Here is a 26,514-nt window from a genome sequence, read left to right as displayed (position 1 = left end):
TTTAGTAACGTTTCAATTGAAGTAAGAATGAATCAAAACAGAAGGTTTGAGGGTTAGGATTAGGAGGACTAAAAGATAATGACAATTATTCTTGAATTATTTGTAATCGTCATGAGTGATTAGGAGCAGCAGCATATGAGAATTCTCAAACCATGTGTGCCATGTTGTCGTGTAGTAACCAGTCAGTCAACAATGTTTTTATATTATTAATTAATGTATTAAAATTGTGAGTCAGATATAATTATTCTACCAACTGTCATTGTAATTTGTAACCTTCGCTTTGACTATACAAATGATGACATTTATTATTAATATTATAATGCATGCAATCACATTCCAGCATTTTTTTCAGGATAACAAAAAATAATTCACCAACAAGCTATAATTAAAATAATTATAATTGTTGTGATGCCTACGGGATCTACTGTATGATCGTATTGATCAGCTAATAGAAAACTTTGAGGGCTTGTTTACCAATTCGTAATCAGGTGATGATAAATTAAATTAAGGATGAGTTGGATTGAGGAGAAGTTAGAATTCGAATTACAAGTTGTTTACTAAATTATTTGGAATTAGGGTATGAATGGTAATAAGTAAAAAAGATAAATTTTTGATGAATTAATTCTTGAAAAATTAGAATACAACTTCCTATTAAAGGGTTTATGTGGATTCCACTTGTAGTTTCACTTTGTTATATAAAATAAACACATGAGTAATTTGTAATCGAAATTCAACTTCTTATTTTAATTTCGATTACAAATGCATGCCATGCCATGAATGTAATTATTTAGGAAGCACTTCTAAATTCCTTTCAAGAAGCATTTGAATTTTGAATAAAAGATTATACATACTTTTAATAAAAAAGCTTATGAAAACCGTGCTTATAAGCATAATCACTTCTGCCTTGTGATTACTTTCTTAATACTTGTATTGTACTGTAAGTATAAATAATAACAAAACAAAGAGAAAAAGCAGGTGGTGGAGCCCACGAAAGAAGGAAACACAGTCCATATCCAACCTCTTGCCTCCATGTTCCAGCTTTCATCTCCACCTTTTTTCAGTCCCAGAACCACGAGAGACTGTCGGCATCTCACGCGGCTTCTTGAACTTGTTTGAATCCTCCCTCACAGTAGATTCTAAATTGTGAAGCAAGCAAAGGTTTTTATTTATTTATATTTTATTTTATAGAGAGGAGGGCTAAAGGCCGACACGTAAATATTAGGATTTCTTGATCAGTCTAGTCTACAAGATAAAATATATTTATGTGTTCGCATTAAATACGAAAATATTAGAATTGCTGTTGTTAGACTTTTTTAAGTTCCAAAAAATGTCATGATCTTAAGATGAGAGTCGATGCATACGAAGAGAAATAAACAAAATAAAAATACTTAAACTAGTAAGAAAGCAGCAAAAAAACAAAAAAACTTTTCAAGCGAAGATGTATTTGGGTAATTTTCTCTCCTATCATATGTACTTATTTTCTTGTCGTGTGAATTTTAGTATATTATTTCCCTTTAATGTTTCATAGTTGAATTTGTTTGAAGCCTATATCAGAATATAGCTTATATTATTTTCTCTATTTTTTTTTTTAATGGTGAATTCCAGCCTTACAAGTTATGTTATTGTCTTTAGAAAATTGCAGAGTCCAACTAACATAGAGAACAAACGATAAATTTTTCCCCCTCAATACTCAATTTATGTCAAGTTATATTTTCTGGTTCTATATACATACGCACACATATTTGTCACATGCTTATTTTTTTTAATACAAGCGATAAATGTTAATATAATCTTTATGTCTTCAATCAATTTTTTTTTTTTTGGGGTTAGTGAATTGGATTGTTGAAACTTCACACTCATAATCCTCTGGGTAATTTTTTTATATCCAGCCATCTCTTTCTCTGTACGTGTTTGAGTTTGTTGACACATCAATTCACACTATATGACTTTTACCTTGCACCCAAAAACCTGAGGTAAGTAGAAGTAGGCACAAGAACAAGAGTTAAAAAAACACATTTAAAAAGTAAAAATAATAATAATATTTTTAACTGAGCCAAAAAGTCCGAAAAAAAAAAGACACTCTCTGTTGTTTTTGTGGTGTTGTGTGTGAGTGTGTATAACTATAAACTAAAGTCCAATCCTTGGACTTCATCTCTCTCCTCCTTCTCTGTATCTTCTTCAACAATGGCTCATCTCTTCAGAGACCTCTCACTGGGCCATTCTAAGAGAGGGACCACAGCCACCGCCACAACCACCACACCCCCCAAAACACTTAGCATACCCACCAAACCCATCACCGCAATGGCCACCGATCTCCCCTCCCCACTCGGCCAGCTCTCTGCCCAACTCACTGACTCGGACCTCCGACTCACCGCCTACGAGATCTTCGTAGCCGCCTGCCGCACATCCACCGGAAAGGCCCTGACCTTCACGTCGTCTTCCGCTTCTTCTCACTTGGACTCACCGACACAGCACGCCAACTCGCCCAACGGCTCGCCGGCGTTGCAGAGATCGCTCACTTCCGCAGCTGCCAGCAAGATGAAGAAGGCATTGGGTCTCAAATCGCCGGGTTCGGGCTCCAAGAAGAGTCCTGGGTCCGGTGGGTCCGGGTCGGGACCCGGAAAGCCCAAGCGGGTTATGACGGTGGGTGAGCTGATGAGGATCCAAATGGGGATTTCTGACGCTATGGACTCTAGAGTCAGGAGAGCTCTGCTTAGGATTTCTGCTTCTCAGGTGAGCTCAATTTCGCTGCTTTCTCATTTGTGATCTTGGTTGATCTCGTTTGATGGGTCTGATTTTGTTTTGTATTTTGTTTGGTGGGTAATGCTTGATTTTTTATAATTATGATGATGGGATGGATATGGAGCTCAATTTTGCTACTGGTTTGGTTAATTTTGGATTTTGGTTTTTCTTACTTATAAATCAAAAAATGGCATTGCAAAATGTTTTACACATGTTTAATTTCATAGTCGGTAATTTCAAACTTTTGTGAATGGTCGTCTGCATTGGAATTGTAATTAATCAAGCCTTCTGTTTGATGTTCTCATTACAGGTAGGAAGGCGAATTGAGTCAGTGGTAGTCCCACTGGAGCTCTTACAGCAGCTCAAGTCCTCTGATTTTACTGATAAACAAGAATACGATGCATGGCAGAAAAGAACCCTCAAAATTCTTGAGGCCGGTCTCCTTTTGCATCCCCACTTGCCACTCGACAAGTCGAATAATACTGCACAGCGGCTGCGGCAAATTATTCATGGGGCATTGGACAGGCCCTTTGAAACTGGGATAAATAATGAGACTATGCAGGTTCTTCGTAGTGCTGTTACAACTCTTGCTTCCAGGTCATCTGATGGTCTCTATGATTCATCTCACTGGGCAGATGGGTTACCATTGAATCTCCGGCTTTATGAAAGGCTTCTAGAAGCCTGCTTTGATCTTCACGATGAAACATCTGTAATAGACGAAGTTGACGAGCTGATGGAGCACATTAAGAAGACCTGGACAATCCTTGGAATGAACCAGATGCTCCACAACCTTTGCTTTACCTGGGTGTTATTTCACCGCTTTGTGGCAACTGGCCAAGTTGAACTGGACCTGTTATATGCTGCTGATAGTCAGCTAGCCGAGGTTGCTAAAGATTCAAAGGCAACAAAGGATCCCGAATACTGCAAGATCTTGAGTTCGACATTGACTTCAATATTGGGTTGGGCAGAGAAGAGACTCCTTGCATATCATGACACTTTTGACAGCAGTAACATTGATACCATGCAGGCCATTGTTTCTCTCGGGGTAGTAGCAGCTAAGATTTTAATTGAAGATATATCGAATGAGTATCGTAGGAGGAGGAAAAGTGAAGTTGATGTTGCTCGCAACCGGATTGACACTTACATTAGGTCATCATTACGCACTGCTTTTGCTCAGGTAAGCCCTCAATATTGGCCACTGACATCCCCCCTTCAGTAATAGGGATAAGTACAATGAATATGTCATAATGGTAATCCGTTTTTGTGGAAGGCCTAAAAGAAATAAGGAACAGTAATTAAAAAAATATGCATGACAGTTGAATTCCAAATTGTTATCTACCATAAAACCTAAAGTCTGTGCACAGCGTGTAGGTGATTTTTCTATTTGAAATTCTAAAGATTTTCGTGACAATGTTTTGCAACAGATTCTAAACTTTAGAAGTTAGATGCATGACCTGAAATATGTTTGGTTACTATTATGCAGAGAATGGAAAAGGCAGACTCAAGCAGGAGAGCATCAAGACACCAGCCAAATCCCCTTCCCGTTCTTGCCATCCTTGCAAAGGACGTTGGTGAGCTGGCAGTTAAGGAGAAGCAGGTGTTCAGTCCCATACTGAAGAGATGGCATCCTTTTGCGGCCGGAGTGGCTGTGGCAACCCTTCATGCTTGCTATGCGAATGAGATTAAACAATTCATATCGGGTATAACGGAGTTGACACCAGATGCTGTACAAGTTTTAAGAGCTGCAGATAAGCTGGAGAAAGATCTTGTGCTGATAGCGGTTGAAGATTCTGTAGATAGTGATGATGGTGGCAAGGCAATAATTCGGGAAATGCCCCCTTATGAGGCTGAAGCTGCAATTGCAAATCTGGTAAAAGTGTGGATCAAGACTAGAGTGGACAGAATGAAAGAATGGGTTGATAGGAATCTGCAACAAGAGGTGTGCACAAACTATTCATCTGTTAGCCTGAATTGAAATTTGATACAGTTTTTTGAATTGTGTTGACATCTTTCCTGAAGCTATCCTCATCCATTGCAATGTTACAGGTATGGAACCCACAAGTAAATGAAGAAGGCTATGCTCCATCTGCTGTTGAAGTTTTGCGAATTTTAGATGAAACTCTGGATGCGTTCTTTCAGCTGCCAATACCAATGCATCCTGCGTTGCTTCCTGACTTGATGGTTGGCCTTGACAGATGTCTTCAATACTACGTAACCAAAGCAAAATCTGGATGTGGTAAAGAATCTTGTAACTCAAATTATTTGTACGTGGATCAAGGTATGTTCTATTTGTGATAACTAATATTATCCATTCTGATATGCAGGATCACGTAATACATTTGTTCCCACTATGCCAGCATTGACCAGATGTACTATGGGATCAAAGTTCCAAGGCTTTGGCAAAAAGAAAGAAAAATCGCCAAATCCTCAGAAGAGGAACTCTCAGGTTGCAACACTCAACGGGGATAACTCCTTTGGAATACCACAGCTGTGTGTTCGTATAAACACATTGCAAAGAATCCGGAGTGAGTTGGAGGTTTTGGAGAAACGTACTATTACTCATCTAAGGAATTCTGAATCTGCTCATGTAGAAGACTTCTCGAATGGATTGGGGAAAAAGTTCGAACTCACACCAGCGGCTTGTGTGGAAGCAATCCAACAGCTTTGTGAGGCAGTGGCTTATAAAATGATTTTCCATGACCTAAGTCATGTCCTGTGGGATGGCCTGTATGTTGGGGAACCATCATCTTCTAGAATAGAGCCTTTTCTTGACGAACTGGAGAAGAACTTACTTATCATATCAAACACTGTGCATGAAAGAGTTCGTACTCGGATTATTACTGATATAATGAGAGCTTCCTTTGATGGTTTTTTGTTGGTTCTGCTTGCTGGAGGCCCCTCCCGTGCATTTGGCCGGCAAGATTCGCAAATAATAGAGGACGATTTCAAATCCCTTAAAGACCTATTCTGGGCCAATGGAGATGGCTTGCCTTCAGAACTGATAGATAAGTTTTCAACTACAGTGAGAGGTGTGCTTCCCCTTTTCAGAACTGATACTGAGAGTCTTGTTGAACGGTTTAGACGCGTGACCTTGGAGTCGTATGGCTCTTCTGCCAGGTCCAGACTCCCATTGCCCCCCACTTCCGGCCAGTGGAACCCAACCGAACCAAACACGCTCCTACGCGTGTTGTGCTACAGGAATGATGAAGCAGCTACCAAGTTTCTTAAGAAGACTTACAATTTGCCTAAGAAACTCTAAAATTACCTTGGGGGATGGTGCATGGCAAGGGCTTGCATAACATTGTTAGAGGCTTCGACAGTGCTTGTATTTAGTGTACGGAGCGATGATCACTGTGCCGAGATGCTTCCAATTTCATGCATTTGTGAGCAGAGGGGGAAGAGGCGTTCACCGCCTTAGGCAGTGGCAGTGATCTTCTTGTATAGTAAATTCTTGAGTGTCTGGTATATTCCAGCAGTTTGCTAAGACTAAAGACACGAAGTTTGGAGCAGATGGGTTTAAAAGGAGGCAGACTTCTACAGGTCGAATATTCTTTTTTTCTTCATTCATTTTCGTCGTTTAGAGGCTATAAAATCCAATTGATGTATTCTTTTTCTTTTTTAATGCTCTACTGCACAGCAATTATTTTTTGTATTTTTTAGCTTTATGTTTAAACGACCGATGTTATATATTTGTCAGTTTCCAGGTTTGAGTTCAATATCATTTGTTCGTTTTCTTGTTGGTATAAAAGTATAGTGTGGTTGGGTCTAGCCTAGTGGAAAAGGATCTTGATTTGCTGACTGGTGGTCTCAGTTTTGAACTCTTATGGCACTTTAGTAGTGTGAGAAATTCTCATCCTCTTTGTAGTTTAGACTATCGTTTGTATTAAAAAAAGTATAGCGTGCTGTTGTTCCCAGTTTTATAGAATTATTATAATGCAAAATAAGTGAGGCTGTTGTTGATTGTAAATGGAGTCTTCATCTCCCGTTTGGTTAATGTCAGAATTTTGCTCACAACATAAAATAAAATATTATTTTTTTCTTGTGTTTTTCCGCTTTGCTTCCTCAGCTCGTGCATCTCTCATTTCAGTTTTTCTTCTCCACCAAAATAAAAAAGAGGTAAAAAGAAAACACTACAAAACGACTCTTTGACTAATTAATTTTCAAATTAGTTTTCTTTATTAATACAGCAGCTGGATGCCAGTACAAAATGGGTGGCATTCTTTCCTCTTAGGACGAGATAAGACGGCTCCATGATCCATCTCCAAACAAAGTCGGGCTACGCGCCAAGATAAAATTGCATTCCCTCTATATCAATTTTTTTTTTAAAAATGTATTATCTTTTTGGCCAATAAGATTTTTTTTTTTTCATATTATTATTTAACTTTTAAGATAAAATAAGTATAACCCAGAATACGAACTAAACGGAGTAAAGCAAGAAAAGCCCTTTCTCTTTTGAGCTGGATGCGATGAGATAATTCTCTGTAATCTGAACTTTTTACTCATACATAAGCAAATTTACAAACAACAATTTTGAAAATTTCTGCAACATTTCTATTAAAGCAGCGGAATATGTGATGTCTGACAAAAAACCATCCACATCTCGAGCTGCTGAGAGAACAAGCTTACTCCTCCAAGATAGCACGTCCGAGATTCGTAGCAAGAGCTAATCTTACAGAGCTGAGGGCCTGTGGTGGCAAGTCTGCTTCGATGAAGTCAGGGCGGAGCTTAGCCATGGACAACTCTTGCAGTTTATTCAACAAGAGGCTTGTCTGAGAGACATTTAGCAGAGGGCGCTCCTGCCAGTTAAGCAGCTTTAACTGCACAAAGGTAATCCAAATGCAAATGAAACAAGAATGTAACACACATAACATCAAATATATCCGCACAATCAAGCATCTGGTTAATCTAAACCTATTACATCAAGTACATGTCAGAATCCGGAATAGCAATAGTATCAAATGCAATACCACAACTCCAACTCAGTGAATTCTTTAACTTTGATTCTCTATCAAATTTCTCCAAAACGTTTCCATAAATTACTTACCGAGTCATGCAGAAGAGGCAGCCAAAAGCGCTGAGGTGTAGATGGGTTTTTCATAAGCTGCAGAATCATAATAAATAAAGTTATATTACTTGAAGTCTTGGAAAGTATAGATGCTGACAAACAGAGGGACAAAAAACTTTTTTCTTTGGAAATGGTAAGTCACTCCAAATAGAATTGCATCTTGTCTGTTATTAGTAATAACTATAATTTCAACCATAATAGGTGAACCCTCAAACATATGGTTGGAATAGACTCTTTCATAAACAAGGTGCAGTATTATTTAGATCGTCATGTAAAGCAGTATGTTTATGTAGGATGATAGCTGCACCAGTCACATAAAAGTTATACACTAACCGATATCAAAGATTCTACAGCTTGCCGAGCAGTGTCAGTAGTTTTTCCACCATAAACCTGCTTAAGGGACTTTTTGAAGTCCCGATACCTAGAACACATCAAAAGTTTAAGAGAAAAGATCTCAATAAAAGTTGATGAGGATAATGATATTGCTCACGAAAATATAAAGAGAAAAGGTCACACAAACTCATACTTGTGCAAAAATTCAAGACCCCCCGTAGTCTTGGATTCTGAACCCAACAATTCAATCAAGCCTTCCCATTGCTGTATGTACAAACGATAAACAATGTGTCATTCCCAAAATGAAACTGAAATTTTTTTTTCTTTCTAATATCAAGATTGAACATGTGTACAAATCAATAACATTTTACCTTAAAACTTTCATCAGAGATTGACTTTCCAACTGAATCAAACAAATGCTGAGCAATCCTGCTAAGACGAATTTCATCTCGGGCTTGCTGTAGCCAAAAAACTCCAGAACCTTTCCTACCATGCTTCCAATGGTACACGCCAGTAATCTAAAAACTGAAAACCTTTTAACACAAATCCTAAATGTATTTACAAACTCAACCTCGAATAATTATGAGAAAAATGAAAGGGTTATTAGGTCTATTAGTCCCCGAACTTTGACCCGATTTGCATTTGGGTCCCTCAATTTCCAAAATCGTTCCTGTTGTCCTTCAACTTCATTTTCGTTAGGACAAATGGTCCTGCCGTCAATTTTGTTATCTTTTCTGTTAAATTTGAGCATGTGCATGGCACATGGTGTACTATTGAGGGTCAAAATTGGAAATTGTTGGGGTAAATTATATTTAGGTGTAATAAAATATTCATAAAATTTTGCTGCGGTAATTTTTTTTGCCAAGGGGGATACCACGTGGATTAAAAAAAAAAATAATAACTGTTTAAATTTTAAATTAATTAAAAAAACTCAAAAATATTAAAAACCAAAAAAAAAAAACTCTCTCACTCTCTCTCTCCCTCCCCAATCGACTTCTTCTCCCCCCATTCCCCATGACCAACACCTGCAAGTTCCAACCCCCAAACCCATCCCACAACCACTCTTCCTCTCCCCACTGCCCAGCCACCACTGACCCCCTTCCCCGACCTCTGCTTTCTTCCCCTTTCCTCCCAGCACCATTGCAGGTTTAGGGTTTAGGGTTGCACGTCCACACAGATTGGTAATCAAAAGTTTGCACAAAAACAAACAAAAAGGAACAACCCAATTTGCTCTCTTTATTCCTCTCTGTCTCAACACTCTCTGTTTGATTTGTGCTACCTGACCCAAAACCCAAACAGATTATTTGGTTGAAAGCTCGAATTAATTAAAGGAAAAATCCCACTTTTATGAATCTCTTTATTCACTCTCCAAGGGTGGCTGTGGGATGGGTTTGATTGCTTGTGGTTGCGGGCTGGGGTGAAGGGTGGTCGTGGGATGGGTTTGGAGGTTGGAGCTTGCCGGTGGTGGTGGGGGATGGGGGGGGCTATATTTTTGGGTGTCTTGAGAAATTTTTTGTGCTGGTTGGGCGATAATTGCTGGGGAGGCGGAGGGTGCTGGGAGAGAGAGAGTTTTGGGAGTGGAGGGTGACTGGGGAGGTTTGGGGGGATAGGTTTGTGGGTGGCGCATGATGGTCATGGAGGGGAGAAGAAATTTTGGGGAAAGGGGGATTAGTTTTTAATTTTTTTGGGGTGAAGGAATATTCAAATGGTGGAAATTAAAAATAATATAAAAAGACTATTTTGCCCCTGCATTTAACGGAACAGATAACAAAATTGACGGCATGACCATTTGTCCTAACGAAACTGAAGTTGAAGGACCACGGGAACGATTTTGGAAATTGAGGGACCCAAATGCAAATCGGGTCAAAATTCGGGGACTAATAGAACTAATAACCCAAAATGAAATAAAAAGTCTAGTACATAAATTGATGATAATTTTGTATGATGATAATTTTGTATGAACAGAAACAATGATCCTTTCTGATTTACACATACCTTCATAATGTTTGAACTAACGGTATCAAGTTCATAAAGTCGGCATATCTCTAAATTCTGCACAAAAAGTTCAAAACAAAGTTAATTTCTATCAGCCACAAATATACACATAAAGAGCAGAAACTAAGATTCATGAAAAAAGAACCTGTGCAAGCGTTAGTAACAACAAACTTTGGCACTAAAATATGGACCTCTAACCTTAAGAAGTGTTTCATTATGTTGAATAGGCAGCTTATACAATAGAATCTCTAACAAACCCATTCCCTGTTTCATGCACGACGTCAAATAAATTGGAGCAATCTGCAAACACAGAGAGCATCAAACTGTCAGCATCTTTAGTGCGTGCACTGTGAGTTTTACCAGCTCAATGTCAAAAGAAACAAAGCACACTTGAAACAGAAAATTGACAGGCATTTCAGCTGACAGCCACCAAGAATCATCAACACTAAAAATATAGAATATAAAATTGGTGTCTCAATGTGCAAGGCTTGAAATTTTAAATGCCTACAAGTTTATATTTGATTATGAAGACTCAGGAGTACAATAACACCAAACATGAAAAGCTGAAAGCCACAAGATCGTGAATCTACTGTAACAATCATAACAAAAACAATCTAGAACTATCTAAATTGCACTCACTTGCCAAGTCAATGGATGTGATGATAGAACTTGAGCATAGACAAGTCGATGTAAATCTGCTATACTAATTCCCCCCAAGCTATGGCGTTCTTCCTGTAGAAGAAATTCTGCTTCGTCACTCCCAGTGGTCAACAACTCAATGGCATGGGCAACCATCCTATTGCAAGCAATGAAGAGTTACATTTCAATAGAAAAGCAGTCGCACATTCAAGCCTTTTCAATCTCAAAAGCCACTTAAACTTCTACAACAATTGGCGGGTTGTGGAAAATGGGGGATGGAAGGTGGGGAAACATTATACAGCTTTTTGAAAGACCAAATGCTGAAATACATGCAGTTACAAGAGAACATAGAAGCTCACCAAGGCCCAAATGCTCTTGAGCATTCCGCTAAGATAACCTGTACCATTTGCAAGCACCCAAAAGATTTTTATAGAAGAAAAACATGGACAAAATAAATAGATTTGTATGCTATCAGTGTCCAACCCAAACTGTTTACCTCAGTATTTTCCCCAAGGATTCCAAGAATAATTGCTATCAACCCATGGGCGCTAGACATTGGTTTCAACTGCATGCATTTCTGGGCTAGGCTATACATGCTTTCAAGACCCTGATTTAAGAAAAGAAATTAGTTGTCTACTTCAGAGTCCAGCTGCTACACATGATAATGTATTACAAAGAGATGACAAGTACATAAGTTCATATCGTATCTATGCCCAAAGCTGCAAAATAACTAATATTAGGATAATTTAATTAGGCATTACCACTGTGAATGGCCTGACATAGAGAAAGTGAGAAATAAACAGCTCTATCCAATGGCAAGTTACATTGCAGATATTGTCAGTGTTTCCTAGCATAATTTGTAGCATATTTTTCAATCCCTCCCGGGTTTGACGGTGATCACATTGAAGCCAGAATGCACTGCAGTCGAGTTTAGTAATTTTCCCTCTCCATTTCTCCCATGCCTAGGCAACAAGAATACTTGAAGTTGCAAATTATAGTAGAAAAAGCCAGAATATATAAGAAGCACTCGTTTCCTTACAGGCTCAAACATACCTTGATAAAATCGGGCTTTGCTTTGTAGCATTCACCTAACCTTCCATATTCTACTTCAGGACGCATGCGTGGCATCTTTGAAATAAGAAAAGAAACTGTCTCTACAAGTCCATTCTCTATCTATCCAGTTACACACAGGACAGGCATCAGATAAAATACAATTGATCAATATATCAGTTATTTCAGCACTAACTTCAAGAAGGTATATAATTGGAATTGTTACATGGAATATTAAAATATGTATGTTGCAATTGGTGAACAGCCACAAAGGAAAAGATTCTTAGAACATGAGCATATGAAAAAGTAAAAGGAGGTAGCAGTCATCATAAGATATTCCAAACCATCTATTCCATGTTCAATCTATTTCTCACCAACCTCACGGTTGCCAAGCTGATGGAATTGATAAGATCCATGTAACCGCAACATTTTCACCTGCATGAAAACAAACAGCACCTATTAGTCTTTTCATAACTGGAAACTATAACTATTTAACTATTCAGAAAGAAAAGGGACAGGGTCTTTAAAACTACAAACCACAATCTCAATCCAGCCAACTGCCAGTGCTGATGATAACACTTCCCAATATTTAGGATTGTCCTCAATAACCTGTGGAAAACAATCTAATAAAATTCTCCACCATCTTTGTGAACCAAAAAGTGACAAACTTGCTATCAGAGGCTAAACTTAATCAACATTAACCCCAACAAATATTTCAATGATTAAAATGAAAAGACGGCTACCGTAAGGATTACTATGCTTAGTTATATCAACCAGAAATCCCACTCACGCAAAATAATTTTAATTGACAGCCTCACAATACAAGCCAGTGTAATGATAAAAAGAATCCATAAATTAACTACTAGCGACTTCTGGTCCTGCGGATGGTGAGAACAGGCAAGGTAACAAAAAAAAACAAATTCCAGAAAAATAGTTACAAATAGGTATTAGTTAACAAATTCATTCAGGTTGAGTTATGCTGCAGTCCTGCTATAGACCACAATAGAATTCCAAGAGATTTTCTCAAACCCAGTTAATGACACATGAACCTTAATGAAATCCTAATGAAAACAGAAAAACAAGATTGAAACTGGAACAAGACAGGTCAAACCTGTAAGCCGACAAGTTCATTTTGAAAATCCACAAGCTTCGAATGGACAGTTGGCTGTGTACTCGAAAGTAGACTATCATAATCCTGCCAGGAAACACAAGCATAGTACTCATGAGTCATGAGCCGTGACCATCATAAAGCAACAACTGAAAAGTTGGATATATGAAACAAACAAATGGAAGAAAATAAGATCATTACAGCCAACCAATCAACAAGCCTTTCCGGTAGCCATGATTGGCATTGTTTGTCAGCATAAAACATCTCCATTAGCTCCCATGCCGCTTTTAAAGAGGTAGGCTCCTCAACGTTCTACATTAATCTTTTTAAATTAGACATATCAACTGTATTTGTAATTTGGAAAAGGAAAGACATTTGAACAATCAAAACTACATGAAATAACGCAAATTCACCCTTAAAACCGTCTTTGGGTCGTCAATCACTGGATTAAGAGGCGCCTTGGAGTCACCGAGAAGTGAATTTATGTCCTTGCTGTACTCCATCACATACTCCCACCTAATTTTTAAAAAATAAAAAACAAAGTTAGATATTTGTAGCTTTTCTACACTTTTTCCTCAGCTTTCTCGGCAACCAAACAGACTAATCCAAAGTGTCTACAAATTACTTACCAATCGATGTTATACGGCGACGGACTCATTGACATCTTCGATAAGCTCGCGACAGAGCTCCTCCGGCTCTGGAGAAGCGCGAATGGTGGAACGGAACCGTACGCGATCCTCCGCCACTTCGCATCACCAGTTTCGCCGTCTCCATTACTGAGCCTCACCTCCACAACTCTCCCGCCAACTTCGACGTCGTCAGAGTCTTCTGCGGACGGTGGCCGGAGAACCGACACGCGCAGATTGTTGCCCCGGGACCACGAGATGGAAAGGCGACCGATCGGAGGCTTGAGGCCGTGGTGAAGTGAATAGACGACGGGTTGCCGGAGCTCCGGCAAATATGGGACCAGAGAACTGTCGTTAGAGCCTGAGGCGCCGCGCGTATCGCCGGAGCCTGAGTCGACGCCGGGCATTTCGACCGGGAAATCTGAGTGGAGAGTGAGTGGGGTTAGGGTTTTGGGAGGGTTTGTGAGGGAGAAAAGAGAGGGAAAGTTGAAGCGCGCGTCGCGGTGAAAGTTGGGGACTAAAGTTGAAGAGAGGATGGGCAATTTGGGTGTGTTTGGTAGCGGTCAAATGTTATCCAGGCGCTTTGCTCTGTTTTTTTTTTTTTTCCTTAGCTTTTGCAAATCTTCAACGGCTATTATTAATATTTTCCATTGGAAATTAACTAAGCACAAATAGTAACTTGAAATGCAACAAAATTCATGTTTTTAAATGCAGAGAAATAATCCTCCTTACTAATCTCTTCGGTTTAAAGATTCATTTTGATATAAAAAGAAAAAGAAGAACGAGAGTCGAACTCTTATCATGAGTACGGAAATAAGTACCCTGTCACTAGAATTATAAATCGAATCTTGTTCCATATAGACCATAGTCTAAAACTTTATACACTTCACTAGTGTGCTCACAATACTTGATCTACAAGCTGTTTATTCAACGGTACAAATGATTTGGAGAACATTGTACATATAATCTTTATTTTCTTGAGTACTCAAACTCTCATCACTTATACACCACAGTAAGCAACCTGCCAAAACCAACTGACAAAGTCTCTGTACAAACTACAAAGAGATTTGTTTCACAAACATAAACAATATGAGAAGGGTCTTGTTTATAGCCCTAGTTTCCCTGACAGAAGAATGAAGACATTCCTTCTCTTCATTTGAACTTTTCATATATATATATATATATATATATATATATATATATTGCCCGTTGTATTCGCATTTCAGAATTACACATCTCCCTTACCTCTGTTTATTGTAGAAGAATTCAGGCATTCCTTTATCATCTCTTGAATCCGTTTCTTCATTTGCTTATCTTTCACACCGGCAAGCATATTCCGGTAGAACTTTTCCAGCCTGACGAGCTTGGCGCGATCTGCTGACTCTAACATGTTCTCCCATTCCCTTGTAATGTCATAACTACCTGAGTTCTGCAATGAGACTGGAATATCCTGCTCTTCCATGGGTTTTCCAAATATTGAGCCATGAAGTATGCCAGCATACTTCTCCATCACTGAAAGTTTTGACTGAAGAAGCTTCATCTCTTTCATTGCCGAAGACAGCCTTTTCTCTGTTTCGGCGTCTCCTGTAGAATTCTTTTCCCCGATTTTATCTCCATCGTCAATAGTAGCTGTAGCTTCCTTATCAACAGTATTTAGTTCTTCTTGCTTGAAATCCTCTGTAACTGGAGGCCACAAGACAACAGTGGGAGCATAACAGTCAATCGTCTTACCATTTCCAAGAACCCCACTCCTTCCTCTCCCCCAAGACCAAAGCTTATATCCATCATTTGCAACAAGAACAGTATGAGCAGCTCCACAAACAACTTGGACCGGATCCTGAAACCTAGGCCCATTCAATCCATTAATCTGTAGAGGAGAAACAGCATCCCCTGTATCTCTCCCAGCATAACTAGCATCTGGGTATAGACCAAGACCCTTCTCCATTCCCCATGACCACACATCTCCAGCAGATGAAACAACACTAGTGTGAAATAAGCCGCAGTCGACAGACACCAAATATATGTATTGTGGCAATTCTTTCACAGGTTCAGGAGACAATACACTTTGGGTGGTTCCGTGCCCAAGCTGCCCATTTTCTCCGAGGCCAAACGTCCAGCACATGCTTTCTAATGTGTCACTTGGCCTTTTTCTGTGGGTGAGCAAAGCGGTGTGAAAAGCCCCACATGCTACCTCATAAACTGCGAAAGGAGAGTCCTGGTTAAAAGCTTCAACAATTTCAGGACGATTCCTGTACTCTTTATCCCCCAGGCCTAACTGACCATGGTTGTTACCTCCCCAAGAGAAGCAAACGAGATCTTCGCCTTTATATGTTTCTCCAGCACTAACTAGGGCTACAACATGCTCATTTCCACATGCCACCTTCACAACAGTATGGCCATAAAAATCCCACACTGGGGTTGGAGTGAAAGTGGTCACAAGCGAGAACCCACCTTCATTGCTGCTGCTTTTTAGTGGGCAACTGCCCCACATCCAAAGGCCACCTAGATTATCAATGGCTAGAGACATCATTCCTCCAGCTTTAACAGAACAAACCTGATGTAGACGGATTTGGCAACAAAAAAACACAGCACATAAAGCTCTTATCTTCATCAGGTATTTAGCGCACTGCAGCGGTAAAACAATTCTTTCCATACCTGTAGTGGCACTTCACTCTCCGTCGCAGATCCCACCTCAAGGAACCGTTCCAGCAAGCAGGGCACCAGAAAATTTCCTCCATTTACACCAAGTTGGCCATCCATTCAACAGTTAAGAATGTAAACAAGGAGCAAACAAAAAGAACTAGGGATGCACTTTCCATAACTAAATTATTTCATTGCACAGAATTAATGAAAGCACATATATAACCCTATAGTGAAGGATACAGGTGTTGTAACCCCAGCACCAAACTGATCCATCATCTGCCATCACACAAGTAGAGTTAGAACGGAGAATAATCTTTTCCACCATTCAACTATTTTTGTGTGTTGTTCGTTTTAAAAATAACCAAAAACCTATTGCCATATGTAAATTCTTAGTTTTGATGTCTACTATCCTCTACGGTTAGTTCATATATCATAAAGTGTGTCGAGTAACCAAATCCAATCACACATACTACCAGTTTACATAAGCATAATGTAACAAAAACATTTTCATTTCCACTAAACTCATCAAGAGCTTGCAAGACTACTGATAACTTGATTCTAACCTAACCTCATCAATAGGCTTTAGTTGCCTGGCATAAATTTCTAATACCATTAAACTCAGAAAAAACTTCAAATTAGCCTGATAATTGGATGTAAATGGGGTAAAGTTATGAACTTTAACCATCCAGTGGGTCCTCCAACAAGGATACTTGTTTAAATTGCTTGAGAAAGGATGGAAAAAGTGTGTAAACAAAAATACTAAGAAAACTGAGGAAGTCTGCAAGCATACAACCAGCAGAAAGAATCGCACACAAAACAAGCCTTATCTTTGTGCAACACCAACATACCATCTATTAGTTTCAAAGTCTGCCACAGAAATCTGCCAAAACTTCTTAGAATCAAAGACTAAATAAACTCACAGCAATCATCTGAACAGTTCTAAAAGCCCATTTCATATTGGAAATTCACCTCCTTTGAGAACCCAATTACTACTAAAAACATCAAAATCTGACTAAAAGCTAAAACTCACCAGCAAGAGCAAGACTGTGGTAAGAACCAGCGGCAACTCCCACAAGCTTGAGCCTCCTTTCTTCTGCAGAACGTGGATCATTAAATTTGATTCGAACTGGGAAGAGCTCGTCGGCCTCGGCACCAGTCCCAAGACGCCCAAACATGCCTCTTCCCCATGAATACACGAAGCCATCCCCTGCAAATCAACACCACAGACAGCCATTAAAGCTCAAAATTCATCAATTCTCCTCCGCTTGTGCCAAAGTCTAGTACCTGTGAGAGCCAGAGTGTGGGCTTCTCCGGCAGCCACTGTCACCACTTTGCGAGACAAGCTGCCGCCATTAGGAAGAGTGGCGCTTTCCTCGTCCATTGTTACAGCTAGAGTCACCCAGAAGATAAGGTGTGTGATAAATTGCCACTCAGAGACGCAGAGGTCTTTTTATGCTGAATTTTTTTGTGTATTGACGACCCAGCTGTTCAATGTTTGAGAAATTGCCAATGAGAGGTACACCTGTATGCTAAAAAATTTTCTGCTCACTGTCAGTGTCAATGGTTGAATGAAAATTATCTTACCTATCTGAAAGCTGGGCACATTTTAAATTTGATATTCTTTTACAGTTTTGTCATTAATCTAAATTTGGTAACACTAATCTCTTTGACAATACTAATCTCTTTGTTAATTTTTGTTCTGTAAAGCTGCAATTGGCAGATGATAAGTTGGACTAGATTAGTTTGTCAGCTGTCACAAGAAGCCTAAGCATAGACGCATACCTTGCATTAAGAAAGCTTATCTGCTTCTGTTATTTCTTGTCAAACAACAATTGAACAAGTGTCAATTGAAAGAGCGTGCAGGAATTGGTTAGCTGCAGCCATCCATTTCATCAAGAAATAGTGGCATGAGCAATCAGCTTTCTGCAAAAGCACTTTGTCATTTTTGCTTTCGAATTTCCCATGTGATTTCCATGCTGCGATTATGACAGATAATAAAAGCACTTTATCATTTCCTTTCCAAATTTACAATTTCAGTATCAACTTACAATTATGTTTAACCCTTTTTAACCTGTCCTGCCGATAATTATTTACATTATAAACATGGGATTTACCCACCACCACCACAGAGACCCTCATCAGAATCATCGTTTTGATCATGACTTGTAGCATAAGCAGTCAAATTCAAGTACTTGTCTTGTACCATCGTCCTATTGATATCCCTCCACCTTGCCCTACAAATCACACAATAAGCCGACCTCCTCCCGCTGCTCCTCTTCCACTTCATCAAACACTCCTCATGAATTGGGTTTCTGCATGTCCCGCAAGCCACCACTCTCTCTTCCCTTCCCATCTCCTCCAAGCAAACAGGGCAGCTTCTGCCCTCTTCAATCTCCACATCCTTTGGCCTTGTTCTTGACGATGAAGCTGACGAGCCCTGGTTGAAAAACAGCTGATGAAACCTCTGTCGAACACTTACACCAGCCAGTGATTCGGGCAGCGTCGGCAGCCCCAACAGGCGGCTAACCTGGCACGGCCGGAGCGTCCTCCTCCTGAGACACGTGTCGTCGAGGGGAAGGCCGAGCACTCGGAGGAACACGAAGAGTATGTGCTTGCATGGGGTTGTGCGGTCAGGGCACGTGCATGAAGGGGTGAAGCATAAGGCCACGGTGTACACGTTCCCCGTGGCGCCCAGGATGAAGAAAGTGGATTCGCGGCGGTGGAGGAGGCGGATGTCGTGGTGGAGGGCGCGGACTATCCGGTCCGCGAAGGGCTGGGTGGGCTTGAACCGTGTCCGTGGCCGTTGGGGGTGGTGGTGGTGTGGTGGAGAGGAGCTGGAGGCAACAGACTCCATTGGGAAGAATTATGGAGGAAACCCAATTCAGTTATGGTAGTTAAGATGGTGGTTTGAAATGTGATTTATTTTTTTAACAAAATAGGACGAGAAAGATAACTGTTTGATGTTTATGTGGGGGGAATGTGGTTGGGATTCTTTGTGTGAGTTTGAGGAGTACGTGAGGGATAGCGGGTGGGTAGGGAAGTTGGGTGAATGGGGAGAATACCAAAACTTGCCTTGGAGTATTGGATTGTGAGGTAGATCCTCAAGATACGTTAAGGCCATTGTGACGGGCTATGTTTGGTTGTTTTAGCCATTAGCACAATTTATTGTGGGTTCCGACTGCTACCTTTTTTTTGGGGCCATATGGTGTGAGTTGTCTCATACACGTGTCATGGGGTTAGAATCTAAAACTATTAAGGGTTCGTTTGGTAACGTTTTCGAAGAATTTTTTTTAGAATATTTTCAGAGAATGAAAAGAAGAAAACGAATTTGCATTTTCAGGAAATGAAAATGCGCATGGTAGATTAATTAGAAAACATCTTCAAAAAACAAAAACAATGAAAACGTGTCTAGTAGTATAATTTGAAATAATAATATGTGAGTTATGTTTATGAAAACGTTTCCCATGAGAATGAAAACAACTTTTTTCTGTTTTCTACAAGTACACATGAACTTGTTTTCATTTTATGAAAATATTCTCAGTGTTTTCTGTTTTTGGGCCACCGACCGTGTTTTTGTCTCATTTTTGTTCTCTGAAAATGAAAACAACCCCTTAAAACGTTACCGAACGTCCCCTTAGTTTGCTAATCAAAATTATTTTTCAGTAACCTAGACCCGTTAACTGACTGATAGGCCCTAAAAAAAAAAAAAACAATATTTTTGTGTTGGTTTAAATAATTGGTAAAAGGAGTTAAATTAGAAGGAAAACAAATGGGTAAAGGAGTTATCTTTTTGTCATTATGGTAAAAGCTCTTTGATTTTCCCTCTTACCTCATCCTCCCGCAGACAACCCAACCCAACCCAACCCACCAAAATCTCTCTGGTTCTCTGAGGTTACTCTTGCTTGCTCTAAAACCACTGAACAAAACCCATGTTCGCTTCATTTCGAAACGCTTCCCAGCATCCAAACAAGGTACCATTTGTTATATTTGATTTCAATTTCATCACTTAGTTGTCCTTGTCTCGTTTTTGGTTTCAAATTTCTTAGTCGACCCCGAGTTGGGTTTCTGAGAACTCCCGGAAAAAGGAAACCACACGGTCCACACGGAGTTCTCGGCAGCCAAACGAAAAAAATTGCATCTTTTTTCATATGGAACCATCAGCAGCACCCTCCGTTTGGCCGCGGAGAAAATGGGGAAGAGACCATATAGTTGTATTATAATTTATAACTTATAACTTAGTCTAAATTCAACCATCATAGTTCATTTTCTAATTCTCATCTGCTAACAAACGGAATTGATATCAAATTTACTCCGATGGGCATCACTGAAAGCAGCAGCAGAAGCAAGAAAGAGAATGGTTATCTGTGAGTTTTAAGCCAGAGAACTTTATTCCAGGAGTTGTCATTGGCTTCATTCTTGGGTTGCTGTTGGATTTATCACAGCCCGGTAAGGGTCAGTCGAAGAAGAACAGTATCTCAGTAGGCAAGGTGCAACAGCGAAGTTTGGTCACTAGTAATGGTGATGAAGAGCTTAAAATGGTTTGTCTTTTGGTGCCTTAAAGTTCTTATTACTATTGAATTCTTGTGTTATTGATATGTTGATTTTTGGTTAATGATAGATTGAAAATAGTGTTGCTGCTGTGTTTTTGCATGCTTTAGTAATTGTTACCATGTCTCGCTCTACATAGGCCTTCATATAAAAGATAAAGTTGATTCTGAGATATCATTGAGAAAACTTGATTAAGGAATCTGTTTAATTGATTAAATTGGAGCTCTGATTTGTCCAGGGAAATACCGTAGTGATCTGAGTCGAGTTCACTGGTTTAATAGTTTTCTTGTTTTCGTTGTTAAAATATTCAAGTGGTGAACTCCTCATGACAGGTTCTGGTAGTTCGACGAGACCTAAAGATGACAACTGGAAAAATTGCATCTCAATGTGCTCGTAAGTACCGCAGATTCTATAATGTTATCTAGTATTAGTTTGTTGATAAACTTCCCTCAACACCTTGTTGTTGATTTCTTTTGCTGAATAATTTGATGAAATATTTCTTTCACAACCTTGCAGATGCTGCCACCGGCGTGTATGCAGAACTGATGCAAAGGTGATTAGGAGTGGCTTTCTCTGTTTTGAGTATTGAAGTTACTCTGATTTCCCTCCCCCTCATGAATTATATATTTGTTAATAACATCAAATATTCATTGCAGCCACAGATCCCTTTTGAGACAATGGGAGCAATATGGGCAACCCAAAATAGTGGTTACATGCAAGAATCAACAAGAAATGTAAGCAGGTGATTTTGTTCTAAAAAACATATTCACTAAACAAATAGGACTTTTGTTTGGATAAATGTGGGGATAACATTCTGCTCTTTATTGTTTTTTTTTTCTTTTCTAAATCAGGAATAAGCTGAAGGAAGCAGCTGAGGGCATTGGCCTTCCTACTTTTGTTGTTGCTGATGCAGGGCGAACACAGGTATGATGTTGTAACCCCAGAATGTATAAAATTACTCCAAAGTCTGTTGAGTGCATATAAAAACTAGTACCAAATCAGCATTTTTGTGAGGGAATATTTGATCCTTAGCCAAAAAACCAAGAGAGGCTCCATATATGTGCATGTATAGATGTTTAGTGAGAAATGCAAGTACTATTGAGTTGCTGAAATTATATGTCTATTGCTAAGTAGATTCAAAATTTTGTCTTGAAGAGAAAATATAAGATTATAGCTTTTCCTTTGGGCCTGAAAATAAGATTGTAGTTGAGATCTTGACATTCGCTTTATTTTGCTCAGGTTGTGAACGGGTCTAAGACAGTTCTTGCCGTTGGACCTGGTATGTCTCTCACACTTTGCTGGAAAATAGTTTTTGTTGCATTCCTTTGTAAACTATTTAGCACCCTTTTGTTCAATTGGAAAAATGTTTTTAAGATTTTAGATTATAGAACGACTTGAAATTACTGCCTGTCTAGGGATTATTTTGGCCTTCTACATTGCATGTTTCATGCATCATTAAATACACACAATCAGAAAATGAAATGAGGCGGCTTCTGATCACTCAGTTTTTATGCAGGACCAAAAGAATCAGTTGATTCAGTGACAGGGAAACAAGCCCTCCTCTGACAGTGTTGTAGAAACGGAGGCCTATTTCCTGCAACGCCATTGTTCTCCCATATTCTACTTGAAGCCTGTAAAATGCTGTCAAGGTGAAGGTGATTTTCACGATCTTGCAAGCAGTGGCCAGATGAGATGCCTGTTTTCCTAGTGTTCATCTGCAGGAAGAAGGGCGCTGTTTATCTGTTTTCCTAGTGTCCTCTAGACCTAACCCCACTGCCGCGGTGGAGATAAAGATAGGAAGAAGGGCTGACATGTATCTTCAACTTTCCATAGCTCTGATTGGAATGTATGTTAAGACAGATTGTAAAATTGCTAGGTTAATTATTAATAAATAGAATTCATTCTTGTGACAACCTAAACTAATTTCAAATGTTAAACCATTGTTTTAAAAAAAATGCTAAATGTTAAACCATTGTTGAAGAAAACCTCTTACTATATCAAACCATTTTTTATAACAAAAAACGCATTGATCCAAATCGCTTCTAAACCAAAAAGTTCACAACATAAATTGGCAATGGAAAAATATTATTTTTATGCTAAGAATTCTTCTTCTTTTTTGTTACTTTGTGCACGAGAACTTCAAAAAGTCTTGTAGGCGCTACACCACTACATAACACTTAATTTAAAAATAAAAATAAAAATAAAAATTTATGATATTCCCTATTACCTTTTGGTAATTTCCCCAAAATGCAAAACCCCACTAGAGCCTTGGCTCTCCAGCTACTGTGACTGTTGTTCCCAAAACCCTAACTCTACCAATTCTCTGCTGTGTGCTCCAATGGCCTTTCGCTGCAGATCTTTTTCAAAGCCGGCTTTCTCTTTTCTCAAATCCACGGTGAACAAGCCAACGGTCAAACCCAGATCTATGTCTTCTCTCCCCACAACCCGCCCTTCCCTCACACTCTCAAGGTAAGCAAGCCCTTCAAACCTCTGAAATTCTCAATCTTTTGTTAAATTTTCAATTGGGCATTGCAGTTGAGGGCCTTTTTTCAAGTGTTTTTTTTTCTCAAATTATTAAAGCTCTTGACTTTTTTCGAATTTTTGTGTTTCAGGCCAACTCCTCAGTTGGGTTCTCTGCAATCTTTACTTCCATTTCACTCGGCGGTCTCTTCAGCTCGGCTCACGTCGTGCCTCGGCATTGACTCGAGGAGCTCGAGGTCGTTGTCTCAGGGTATGCTCGGTGCAAACCCAGGAGTTTGATATCTCCAATGTTTTGTATTTATTATCTGTAAGCAACTTTTTTACTCCATAGTTGGCTAATGTTTGAATCTTGAATTTGTGTTATGCATTTTTTCCGTCTTAACTTGCTCAATTTTTTTGTTTATACTAAAATTGGTGGAACTTGTAGGCAGAAAATTGTTATTCTAGTATATCAGTCTGTTTCCTTATGCCTTTATGATTTACTTAGCCTGATTTTGTACACTTCAAATTCATCTTTAATGCAATTTATATTATCTGCCCCAAAACTTTGGTCTGAGAGATAAGTTTACAGAAGCAAATTTGGGCTACATTGTTGGAAAAATTGAGAGGGTAAATAACATCTAAAACAGCTATGGTACTGCTCTTTAAAACCAGCTGACACTGATTTTTAGTGCACTGTTTGACAGACATGTCATAATGTGAATTCGGTATTATCGTGTGTTGCCTTTGATAATACTTTAGCTTACAGTATGATTCAAATTTTTAGCAATGGGCACCGATATTGTGGATGGTGGTTGTAACATGCTGCCAATAGTGTTGAAAATTAATTGGTTTTATGTTTTTCCCTACTTTATTGGATAAAGTTTGTGGCTGTTAAATGTTTCATGGATAGAAGTTTGGAGCCAAATTGCATGCCCCATACAAAGCACTTGACATACTCTTTATTAGGATAAGCTTCCAAGAAGAAATAAATGTTATCCCTCTAATGTTTTTTGAGAAAGTAATCGGTATATAATCTTTGAAGTCTTGAAAAAACCAGAAAGGGAATATCTGAGGGGTATGCAGTTAATCCTTTCACTGTACTGAAACCATTGTGTCTACCTTTTTAATTTCCTATAATTGAGGTTCAGTTTCATAATGTTTTGGAGGTTTTTCCCCTCTTTGATCTTGCATGAGTGGAGTGTGAACTTCAAATCGGTCTCCAAACATGGTAGTCCTTACAAGTTTATAAGTTGTTATGAGTCGGACATTTTTGTTTAATGCTTACATTTTCATGTTGTTTAATATTGTCTGTTTGGATATGATGAATGCTTGAACATTTTTATTTTAAAATGTATCATATTGCTCGCATGGCTATGATAAATTGTTAATGAAAATTATGATTCCATGCTGGAAGACCTTGTGAAATGTAGGGTTTCTTTGTATACGGGCAGTAGTACTCTCAGAAGCATGGAATTTTGCTCTCTGTTTGAATGTTATACGTTTTATTTCCAAATGTATAGATTTATTAATAACACATTTCACTTACCTAATAGATTTATTTATTAAGTCCTAGGATTGACATGCAAGTTTTTAGTTCTGATGATGATTGGGAACTGCTTAAACTTTTTGCACTTCGTGTAGTAGTACTGATTACATATCTGATTTAGCTTGTTTTTGCCGTGTGCTAAGGATTCAGTTTACTCGTTAAACTTGTTTTTAGCGATACTGATAGTGTCGGTTCGTCCTAACATATTATGCTTATTTTTCTGTTTTGTTGATATATTCAGAGCTGGGTCTCAGCGTGCCTCGATAAGAGATTGAAGTTGGAAGATAGAGGCTAAATGGATCAGTCCCATCACCGCTGTTATCAGCATGTCCTTTTCATCATCTAATGGAGTTAATGTTAACAGTTCTGTATGCCGAGGATACAGCTGCAAGAATTGAATTCTCTGACTCGTTGCTATAATTGTTGAAATTCTCCTTCAAATTTCTTTTACCTTCCCTTCGATTTTTCCTTTACTCTCTATATATAGCATCAATGTACTACATTGCTGTTCCTTTTAGTGGAAAAAAGAAAAAAGAATAATGATCTTTCTGTTTTTGCTAGATTTCAAAGAGTAATAATAGTTGGCGTGTGTTCTAAGTCGCAGTTTAAAGTTCTTCTCGCGAATGCATTCTCTCTTTTACATTGGAATAAAATAAAGGTGTGGGCAACTGGGATTGTGCCACGTATCAGTGAATATGATAATATATAGAATGAAAAACTTTGTAAGCAAACGTGAAGTGCAGATGAGGGCGCGGGGCGGTCATTGTGATAAATGTCCAAAGTGTCTCCCATTTATTTGAAAAGATCCTTGGCCCTAGTGCCAATGTCTCCTTCATCACAGGACACTTGCATGTTGCATGTGGCTCTCTCTCTCTCTCTCTCTCTCTCTCTCTCTCTCTCTCTCCAAGTCCCTTGTATCTGCACACACTTCATTCAGACTCAACTATGCATGTACGAATTTATTCTCAATGTGTAACTTCCAAGCATAAGAGAGAATGCTACAGTCAGTTGTTCACAGGCATGTGTTCTAGTTTTGATCGTTAAATGTGCTCAAATGTATTAATGGTTAGAAATTATTTACTCGTACATAAATAATTGAACTTGGTAATCTTCACTGAACCTTATGATTTGGGGGGAAGGTGATTTTGTATTTCTAACTATAAAAGATCATAAAGAAATAGGAGAGAATAGAAGCATGGGAACATCCAAACCCTACTACATGGCTAGAATTAAACAGTTGCACAACTTGTCTTTAGCAGCTCCTTGTAATGTCTACAAGCAAATGCTGCAATGGCCCAGTAGAAATTTTATAAAAACCTTCTCTTAAGTAATAGTACTTTTGATCATGTTGAAATAGAAGATACTGATCTGTTCCTGCAGTGCAACAACTTGTTGGATGCAAGGTTATTATCGTTTATGCTCTCATTCTTCATTTGTAGAGTCACGGGTTTCCATGTTAGGGAAATTGAGAAAAGCTTTTGTTTTTTTTTGTTTTTTTTTGTTTTTAAATTTTTTTTTTTAAAATGGCCAAGTCATTGTCAGAATATATAGATGGTGGTGGAAAGGAGACAAAACCCTTTATTATCAACATGGGAAAATCTTCCATACATGGAAGCCATTTACTTCTTTGCTCAAAGATAAAAGGATAATGCTTGCCTTATTTTTTATATAGAGATATTTCTCTTTATTGTGAATCACAATTTAACATATACAAAAATAATTTATCAAAAATGCATAAAATAAAAATTCTACTTAA

General features: G+C 38.8%; 6 protein-coding genes across 10 annotated transcripts; 3 read left to right on the top strand and 3 right to left on the bottom strand.

Annotated features, from left to right (window-relative positions):
- The first annotated feature begins 2,114 nt into the window (after nucleotides 1–2,114).
- On the top strand, nucleotides 2,115–6,709 carry LOC117622961 (protein unc-13 homolog). The gene is made up of 5 exons (XM_034353784.1): nucleotides 2,115–2,733; nucleotides 3,053–3,919; nucleotides 4,226–4,681; nucleotides 4,789–4,978; nucleotides 5,067–6,709. Exons 1-5 carry the CDS (start codon nucleotides 2,185–2,187, stop codon nucleotides 5,999–6,001), a joined length of 2,997 nt encoding a protein of 998 aa, XP_034209675.1. The 5' UTR covers nucleotides 2,115–2,184; the 3' UTR covers nucleotides 6,002–6,709.
- Nucleotides 6,710–7,169: 460 nt separating this feature from the next.
- On the bottom strand, nucleotides 7,170–14,081 carry LOC117622944 (nuclear pore complex protein NUP85). 2 transcript variants are annotated; one of them, XM_034353766.1, is made up of 18 exons: nucleotides 13,562–14,081; nucleotides 13,346–13,448; nucleotides 13,134–13,244; nucleotides 12,936–13,019; nucleotides 12,362–12,433; nucleotides 12,203–12,259; nucleotides 11,828–11,947; nucleotides 11,536–11,736; nucleotides 11,271–11,381; nucleotides 11,134–11,171; nucleotides 10,775–10,931; nucleotides 10,334–10,435; nucleotides 10,136–10,192; nucleotides 8,512–8,658; nucleotides 8,334–8,404; nucleotides 8,141–8,228; nucleotides 7,787–7,843; nucleotides 7,170–7,559 (listed from the first exon to the last, which is right to left on the bottom strand). In XM_034353766.1, exons 1-18 carry the CDS (start codon nucleotides 13,963–13,965, stop codon nucleotides 7,365–7,367), a joined length of 2,175 nt encoding a protein of 724 aa, XP_034209657.1. In that variant the 5' UTR covers nucleotides 13,966–14,081; the 3' UTR covers nucleotides 7,170–7,364. The 2 variants fall into 2 exon arrangements, with proteins under 2 accessions (XP_034209657.1, XP_034209665.1); XM_034353774.1 differs by lacking the exon at nucleotides 10,334–10,435 and having other exon boundaries at nucleotides 13,562–14,077.
- A 325-nt stretch (nucleotides 14,082–14,406) lies between these two features.
- Nucleotides 14,407–17,802, bottom strand: LOC117614823 (ultraviolet-B receptor UVR8). The gene is made up of 5 exons (XM_034343734.1): nucleotides 17,486–17,802; nucleotides 17,232–17,408; nucleotides 16,442–16,477; nucleotides 16,214–16,314; nucleotides 14,407–16,112 (listed from the first exon to the last, which is right to left on the bottom strand). Exons 1-5 carry the CDS (start codon nucleotides 17,580–17,582, stop codon nucleotides 14,787–14,789), a joined length of 1,737 nt encoding a protein of 578 aa, XP_034199625.1. The 5' UTR covers nucleotides 17,583–17,802; the 3' UTR covers nucleotides 14,407–14,786.
- Nucleotides 17,803–18,193: 391 nt separating this feature from the next.
- LOC117614940 lies at nucleotides 18,194–19,226 on the bottom strand. Its single transcript, XM_034343881.1, has one exon. The coding sequence runs from the start codon at nucleotides 19,053–19,055 to the stop codon at nucleotides 18,312–18,314; it is 744 nt and encodes a 247-aa protein (XP_034199772.1). The 5' UTR covers nucleotides 19,056–19,226; the 3' UTR covers nucleotides 18,194–18,311.
- A 762-nt stretch (nucleotides 19,227–19,988) lies between these two features.
- Nucleotides 19,989–22,668, top strand: LOC117613807 (peptidyl-tRNA hydrolase 2, mitochondrial). 3 transcript variants are annotated; one of them, XM_034342387.1, is made up of 8 exons: nucleotides 19,989–20,172; nucleotides 20,536–20,739; nucleotides 21,082–21,142; nucleotides 21,266–21,302; nucleotides 21,406–21,483; nucleotides 21,601–21,673; nucleotides 21,989–22,028; nucleotides 22,266–22,668. In XM_034342387.1, the coding sequence occupies exons 1-8, from the start codon at nucleotides 20,131–20,133 to the stop codon at nucleotides 22,313–22,315; spliced, it is 585 nt and encodes a 194-aa protein (XP_034198278.1). In that variant the 5' UTR covers nucleotides 19,989–20,130; the 3' UTR covers nucleotides 22,316–22,668. The 3 variants fall into 3 exon arrangements, with proteins under 3 accessions (XP_034198278.1, XP_034198277.1, XP_034198279.1); XM_034342386.1 differs by having other exon boundaries at nucleotides 20,533–20,739; XM_034342388.1 differs by lacking the exon at nucleotides 21,989–22,028 and having other exon boundaries at nucleotides 20,533–20,739.
- Nucleotides 22,669–22,842: 174 nt separating this feature from the next.
- LOC117614228 lies at nucleotides 22,843–25,361 on the top strand. Of its 2 annotated transcripts, none has more exons than XM_034342963.1 (3): nucleotides 22,843–23,218; nucleotides 23,362–23,480; nucleotides 25,000–25,361. In XM_034342963.1, exons 1-3 carry the CDS (start codon nucleotides 23,088–23,090, stop codon nucleotides 25,023–25,025), a joined length of 276 nt encoding a protein of 91 aa, XP_034198854.1. In that variant the 5' UTR covers nucleotides 22,843–23,087; the 3' UTR covers nucleotides 25,026–25,361. The 2 variants fall into 2 exon arrangements, with proteins under 2 accessions (XP_034198854.1, XP_034198853.1); XM_034342962.1 differs by having other exon boundaries at nucleotides 22,955–23,218; nucleotides 23,362–23,537.
- The last annotated feature ends 1,153 nt before the right edge of the window (nucleotides 25,362–26,514 follow it).

Source organism: Prunus dulcis, chromosome 1 (assembly GCF_902201215.1).
Source record: "Prunus dulcis chromosome 1, ALMONDv2, whole genome shotgun sequence".
Classification (NCBI taxonomy): domain Eukaryota; kingdom Viridiplantae; phylum Streptophyta; class Magnoliopsida; order Rosales; family Rosaceae; genus Prunus; species Prunus dulcis.
Note: the sequence above shows the minus strand (reverse complement) of the source record. Positions and strands in the feature narration are given on the sequence as shown.